Source organism: Salmo salar, chromosome 06 (assembly GCF_965601325.2).
Source record: "Salmo salar chromosome 06, fSalSal1, whole genome shotgun sequence".
NCBI classification, from domain to species: domain Eukaryota; kingdom Metazoa; phylum Chordata; class Actinopteri; order Salmoniformes; family Salmonidae; genus Salmo; species Salmo salar.
The window spans coordinates 28,231,944-28,239,672 of NC_138296.1; the positions used below are offsets into that span (position 1 = coordinate 28,231,944).

General features: G+C 40.2%; 1 protein-coding gene across 1 annotated transcript; it reads right to left on the reverse strand.

Moving 5' to 3' along the window:
* Positions 1-2,536: 2,536 nt before the first annotated feature.
* Positions 2,537-7,294, reverse strand: leg (Beta-galactoside-binding lectin). Its single transcript, NM_001141159.2, is given in 4 exon segments — positions 2,537-3,123; positions 3,350-3,521; positions 3,784-3,863; positions 7,225-7,294. Coding segments are annotated over 4 exon segments (405 nt in total). The 5' UTR covers positions 7,231-7,294; the 3' UTR covers positions 2,537-2,976.
* Between the last annotated feature and the right edge of the window lie 435 nt (positions 7,295-7,729).

Below are 7,729 nucleotides of genomic sequence, written 5' to 3' on the forward strand. Positions count from 1 at the left end.
ATTGTAGAGAACATTGGAAAGAGATTTAACTCTTTCTTAATCTGGATGTGTACTTCTGTACTTTTGTCAAAATCTGAAGGGCTGTCCAGATTAGTTCATACCTCCATTGCCTTGGATGTTCCTCTGTCAGTAACTAAAATGGTTGATACTAAATTATTTAACTTCATATGGAGGAATAAATCTCATTATTTAAGAAAAGCGGTAATATGTAGCACCCAAAGTGAGGGAGGGTTGAATGCTCTGGATTTTAAAACCAACAATATAATCTTTAAGATCAAATGGCTACAAAACTGTTTGAGAAATAAGAATTGCATTTGGAATATAATCCAAACTTTGACATGGATGCCTATTAAGCTTGCTAACTTTCATAAACAGGTACTTCTAACTTGGAACCTCATGTACAAACATATTTTTTCCCAACATAGATATACAATCTGGAATAATAAAGATATAAAATACAACACACCAGAACTGGTTTGACAACAGCATTATTTGGGTTAAAAAATGATTGATGGACAACAATATGATTATCCAGAATTTATGAGAACACACAATGTTACATTCACTCCTGAGGAGTTTCTAATAGTTGTTAGAGCTGTCCCTAAAGGTGCTATTCTTCTTTTAGGAGAAAATAACATTACTCCAAGTGCAACTGTTGAGGATTTTGTAGCCTCAAAACAGCTAGAAGAAATGTACATTTTAAACTATAACTACTATTACATGTATATAAGAAAACTATGTCAAGATGTTACTATTCCCTCTGCTATGCAGCCCTAAGACAAGTGAACTGGAACATAGTCTCGTTGTTGTCTGGCAAATATTGTATCATACAAACTCATTCATAGACTCTACCGGGCGGTAGGTTGCTTAGCGGTTAGAGCATTGGGCCAGTAACTGAAAGGTTGCTGGATCAAATCCCTGAGCTGACAAGGTACTAAAAATCTGTTGTTCTTCCCCTGAAAAAGGCAGTTAACCCACTGTTCCCTGGTAGGCTGTCATTGTAAGTAAAACTTTGTTCAAAACTGACTTGCCTGGTTAAATAAAAAAATACCTTTATTATACACAGATTCAAATTAGCTACTGATAACAAATGTGTATTTTGTGGTTGTGACCCAGAGACTCCTGACCATTTATTTTGGCACAGTTCTTATGTCAGAAGATTTTGGAGTGAGTAAGATTTTATTTGAAAATAAACAACTATTAATGTTAACCTGAGAGACTCTGATATGATGTTTTATTTTTGATCCAAATGATTTGGACCCTGATTTAACTTTCATTGTTAATTTGTTTATCTTTCATGGAAGATTCTTTATCCATAAAATGAAGTGGGCGGAGAACAAGTCCCTCCTGAAGCAAAGCACCCCCATAACATGATGCTGCCACCCCTGTGCTTCACGGTTGGGATAGTGTTCTTCGGCTTGCAAGCCTCCACCTTTTTCCTCCAAACATAACAATGGTCATTATGGCCAAACAGTTCTATTTTTGTTTCATCAGACCAGAGGACATTTCTCCAAAAAGTACAATCTTCGTCCCCATGTGCAGTTGCAAACCGTAGTCTGGATTTTTTATGGTGGTTTTGGAGCATTGGCTTCTTCCTTGCTGAGCAGCCTTTCAGGTTATGTCGATATAGGACTCGTTTTAATGTGGATATAGATACTTTGTACCTGTTTCCTCCAGCATCTTCACAAGGACACTGTAAAGTCCATGGAGAATAAGAGCACCTCCTCCCAGCTGCCTGCCGCACTGAGGCTAGGAAACACTGTCACCACCGATAAATCTGCGATAATTGAGAATTTCAATAAGCATTTTTCTACGGCTGGCCATGCTTTCCACCTGGCTACCTCTACCCCGGTCAACAGCCCTGCACCCCTCACTGCTACTTGCCCAAGCCTCTCCCATTTCTCCTTCACCCAAATCCCGATAGCTGATGTTCTGAAAGAGCTGCAAAATCTGGACCCCTACCAATCAGCAGGGCTAGACAATCTGGACCCTCTCTTCCTAAAATTTGTAGAAGGCTACCCGAAACGTTTGACCCAAGTTAAACAATTTAAAGGCAATGCTATCAAATACTAATTGAGTGTATGTAAACTTCTGACCCACTGGGAATGTGATGAAAGAAATAAAAGCTGAAATAAATCATTCTCTCTACTATTATTCTGACATTTCACATTCTTAAAATAAAGTGGTGATCCTAACTGACCTAAGACATGGAATTTTTACAAGGATTACATTTCTGGAATTGTGAAAAACTGAGTTTAAATGTATTTGGCTAAGGTGTATGTAAACTTCCGACTTCAACTGTAACTGCAAAGGAGTTGCATCGCTCATTCAATTCATTAATAATTAGGCTGCATGAATGAATCTGTAACCTAACATCTTGTAATGCATGTAATAAAGTCACTGAAGAATACTAGCCTATCCAAAGTGCTATTATGGATAAATTATCTCTAACATTGATAGCTATACAGACATTTACAAAAAGAAAACCTGCTGATTAAAATCACACATTTTCACAAAGGAAGATACAATCTGAAATGGTTCATAAAAATATCATTTTAATGAACAAATACTTTGCACTTTTCTTAAACCACTTCTGGAATGATCTGGAATGATTGTTCCACATTAGTGAAATACACATTTATCTTCAATAAAACAATTGAAATGAATTTAACTCCCAGGGAACTTTTCACATTTCAACACTTCCAAGCTTGTAATGTGCTGCTCCTGTAAAATATATATTTTACTTGTAGGTTTCACTTGTTAGTGGCTCCATCCATTGGTTAGGAATGGCAGCATTAAAACTAACTTAAAACTATGGTGAGTGAGTAAAAAACAGAGAATAAGGCGTGTGTGTGTGTGTGTGTGTGTGTGTGTGTGTGTGTGTGTGGACCTCTGGAAAGCCAATGAGCAGCCGGACAAGAAAGCTAAAGATCCAATTGAGTGCCTAATGGAGGATTCTTCTCCACTCTGACTCGTCTACTTGATCTCGACGCCCTGGATCCTGACGTCGCCCTCGAAGTGCATGTATTTATACTTCTCGTCTCCTTGGCGATTGGGGAAGTGGATCTCAGAGCCGTCGGGAAGCGAAACTAGGAACTGCTCCTTGGTGAAAGTGATATTTATCTGAGACAGAAGTAATTACACATTTTTATCCAAAGAAGTGCTTAGGTATTTGGGATGCAGTGATTGCAAGTCATTACCACCAGAGGTCCCTAGTAGAACTCCCTTACACACATGGGAAGAGAGGAAGACATTCACATCAGCATGGGTTAAATTGAAAACGTACACATATCCACCTGTGCTCACACACACACACAGACACACACACACACACAGTGTAATTTCTCACCTTAAACTCCTCTCCCTGGTTGAAGGGGAATCCTCCCTCTCTGTGCTCCTCACACCACTTGCCTCCATGGTAGGAGTTACACACCACGGCCCGGGTGTCTCCGTGGGCGTCGAAGCGAGGGTTCATGTGCAAGGCGATGTCATCCTCGCTGTTGCCCACGTTGATGACAAAACTACAGGAAAGGAAGAGGAGAGCACACAGACAAGGGATAAGGAAATCCTTTAACCTACTGAGAAAGAGGATCTGGATTGATAATTACACAGAAACAGTTTATAGCTATAATCTACTTTTTCATTGTAGTTTGATAATGTATGTTGTGAATATGAACTGATCATTCTCGTGATACAGTGACTAGTTTCTCTATGAGGTCTCTAGTCTGCTGACTGAGAAGTGGAGTGACAATGAATTGTGTCTGAATTGGGTTAGCTACTCACTGTGTTGCTTCAGAGTTAGGGATCCCTGTTATGGTCAGGGTCTGGCCCAACTTGAAGGACATGTTCTTTACCACAACACCCTGTAGAGAGAGAAGGGAGAGACAGAGAGAGAGGGAGAGAAATAAGGGAGAGAGAGAGGGAGAGAAAGAGAAGGGATAGAGAGAGAGAAGGGAGAGACAGAGAGAGAGAAATACATCAATTGAAAAACATAAAATGTGCAATTAGCTGATAGTTAATACGTAATTGGCCATAAGTTATGGCCTATAACTTCTGAAAAAAAGATGGTTCTATAAAACCATTGTTATAGTAAGTACTCACAATGCACAGACGTCAATTCAATGTATATTCTACATTAAAATGATGTGGAAGAACGTTGATTCAACCAGTGTATGTTCAGTGGGTATAATGTAGATGTGGAGTCTTTACGTAGCTCTGGTGTAGAGAGCAATAGAGTATGGCTACACTTTGCTAAACCCTTTCCTGTACTTTTATCCTAGCCCCATCAGTCTAACAAATACAACATCTGTCTCCAATTAAAGGTTTTCCATCTATGGAACGGCCCAAAGATTTGTATAAATCCCAGTCCTGGACAGCGTTCCCATTTTCCCTTCAGTGATTTGGAATTTGGAAGGGGAGGCTAAATCTGTCCATAAATGATGGGGGAAGGAAGGCTGGGTTACACTCAGTAAGGCTGAAGTGAAGTCACATTTTCCGCAGGGCCCATATTATGGTGGGCAGCCAACATGGGACCAATGGAGGTTGGGCACGGCACAGAATCAAAGTAATGAGTGATCTTTACATGTGGCAGGGGAAATGGTGTTTAGATGATGTTTGTCTGCACATATACAGTTCTCTTAATGATCTGCATATAGACCTCTTATTGTTGCCCTTCTTTCCACATGACATCTATTGGCCGTGGTGTGTAGTAAATGTTACGCATTTCTGCCACTTGGCAACACCCTGTTCCTTCTCTGACAGAAGACATAGTTAGCCAGTTTAGCTAAAGACCAGGTTGATAATATACTGTATAACCCTGGGCAACAGCAGATAATCAAACAGGATACTCACCAAAGGGAAATGACATCAACATTTGTACTTCGGTTTTGTTTCTGTCAGCAACACAGTGGGCAGTTGACAAGAAAAAATGTCACACATTACCCCTTAATATGTGTTTTAACTTTCTTCCTTGAATGCACTTCTTGTACGTCACTGGGGGATAGGAGTGTGAACTTACACTGCTTACAGTGTAACATTGAACGTACAGTAAGTGCCTAATCATTGCTTACAAGACATATACAGTAGGACACAGTACCTGGCCTTTAACAGTCCAGAGCCAGACACAAACCCATTGACACCCAATCCAGACATAGAACAGGATAATATAACATTAAAGCTCTTAGTGTTGGCACAGACTAGAAGGCTACATTCTGGCAAGAGAGAGAGAGAGAGAGAGAGAGAGAGAATGTAGAGGAGAGAGAAATAAAGAGAGAGGAGTAGAAAGGGAGGGGTTGAGGTTGGATGAGAGGACCGACAGACAGAAAGAAGAGTTACAAAAATGAGAAATAGGGGTAGCGGTATAAAGTTCAAAGAGAGAGTGGGGGATTGTGAAGTGTTGCATTCTTTCCGTGTTAGTCCTCCCTCAATGTAAATCTATGGCGCTAGCTGGACTTGGCTACATGCAGCCCAGTGCTACTTCAGACTACAGTTCCCATCCCAGTGTGAGACATACCTCCCCACACTGTTTGAGAGACACAGGACAGCTGGGCTGCAGCTGCAGGCAATGCAGAAATAGGATGGGTAGAATGGATATACATAGTTTGGAAATCCACATGATAACTCCTGGCTGTATACATTACTTACTATAAAGCTTACCTGACTGACATTTACATTCTAGTTATTAAATATCAGATGCTCTTATCCAGAGTAACTGCACACATTTTCACACTGGTCCCCTGTGGGAATCAAACCAACAACCTTGGAGTTGCAAGCACAATGCTCTACCAACTGAGCTCTGGACATGACAACCAATCTAACCCTTGTTAACCTGACATTTACTGTAGGTATATCCTATAGCTCCGCTTGGGGAAGATCATACTGGCTCACTGGATATAACATCACTCTGCTACTCTATCTATTCTGACCTCTGTTTACGGTAACTTTAATTCATTTAGATCTGAATAGAATTAACCCTGTTGCTCTCCCAACACATCTATGATTACCATGGTAACCACAAAATAGCAAAGGTGAAACAAAGCCTTTATTATCACACACAGCCAGTTAACTCAGAGAGTGTTAACACACACACAGCCAGTTAACTCAGAGAGTGTTAGCACACACACAGCCAGTTAACTCAGAGAGTGTTAACACACACACAGCCAGTTAACTCAGAGAGTGTATTACAAGACCAAGGAGAGAGTCATTGTTAGTCACGTCCAAGACAAAATGCTGCACCTTCAGTTCCTGTTAAAAGTGAGGGACTGGAGTAAGTAATATTAATGGCTAAATGTGGATTGTAATGTCCAGGAACAGTAGGGGTGGCCCAGGTTGAACCCACAGTGATGTTGTTCATGATCATACTCTGATCAGAGGCTGTCTGTCCCACACTGCCTACTGTACCCACATAACTCCCAACCAGCCAACTGTACCGTACCCACACAACTAAATACATATGGGTTCAAATTACACACCCTAAAAATAGTGGTCCGGACCAAAGTCGATCTTATCAACACTCCTGGGGTTGCAGACATTGATAGCCTATACTTATGCTTATGGTTTCCTGATTTGTTAAGGGTGGACCAAGCACCCCCATAGTTCAACCCATTCAAACCCTACTAGTACATACTGATTAGATCACTATATCTAAAGATCACATGGAAGGTTTGAAGAGTATAAAGAACTATTTAGAAGACACATGGATCTTATTATCCCCCCCAAAAACATATCACTGCTGTCCTTCTTCTACATGCCTGCCCCACCCTGCCCTATGTCCACAACCTCTGCCATCAGTAGTAATTGCAATAAGTTTAAATCATTCACTGAGAGAATCAAATGAACTTTTGCAATGATAAAACTACATATCCTATTGCAATGAGACACCCTTCTCATCTGTAGTCACTGCAGAACAATAAAAAATGCCATGTAATAAAACCTAAACAAGACAGTCAAGCCATCTAGCATGCCAAAAGTCTGATTAGTCTTCTTAGACGCATTGACAACAAGGTTGACTATAAAAGGGCATTGTTAGAGGACATTGCTCTATTATATTGGGCTACAGCACATAGGCTATTCAAATCGACGCATTATGTTCCCAACAGCTGTTTAATAGCGCCAACATGAACCGTTATGAACTTGCACTGCATGTGGGCTACTTTTCAGATAACAATCAAATGAACTAACATATCAGACATTGTAAACCAATAAAATACAAAAAGTTGTACTTACACTCATCTTGACTGCACAAACCGCAAATGTTCACAGCGGGAAGAATGCTTAGCTGGCTTCGGACTGCAGTAGAACAGAGCAGGCGAGCTTATATGGTCAAGTGCACTAGCCAAATGTGAGTGACGCTATAATAAACCAATAGGAGTGTAGGCGCTCAAAAAGCGGACCAATCACAGATACGTTTTTAAAAGCGTTATAAACTATTTAGCAGGCAAGAGAGGACGAAAATAAAACGTCCATAGTTGAAGGTGATTGAGAGTGAGAAGATAATTAATGAAAGTTTATTTATGATCTACTTATAATAACATTATATTTGGGTGAGTCAGAGGACAGGATGTAGAACACCACAAGACCAGAGACACAAGTAGAGATCACTTTCTTGTTGCCTGGGAGACAGCAAAATATTTGGTGCCAGACAAACTTTTTTAGCTTTTGACCATGGGAAATTAAATTGTAGCCTTTAACTGAAATTTGGTTTTAAAATCATTGAGCAAGTTTGATGTAG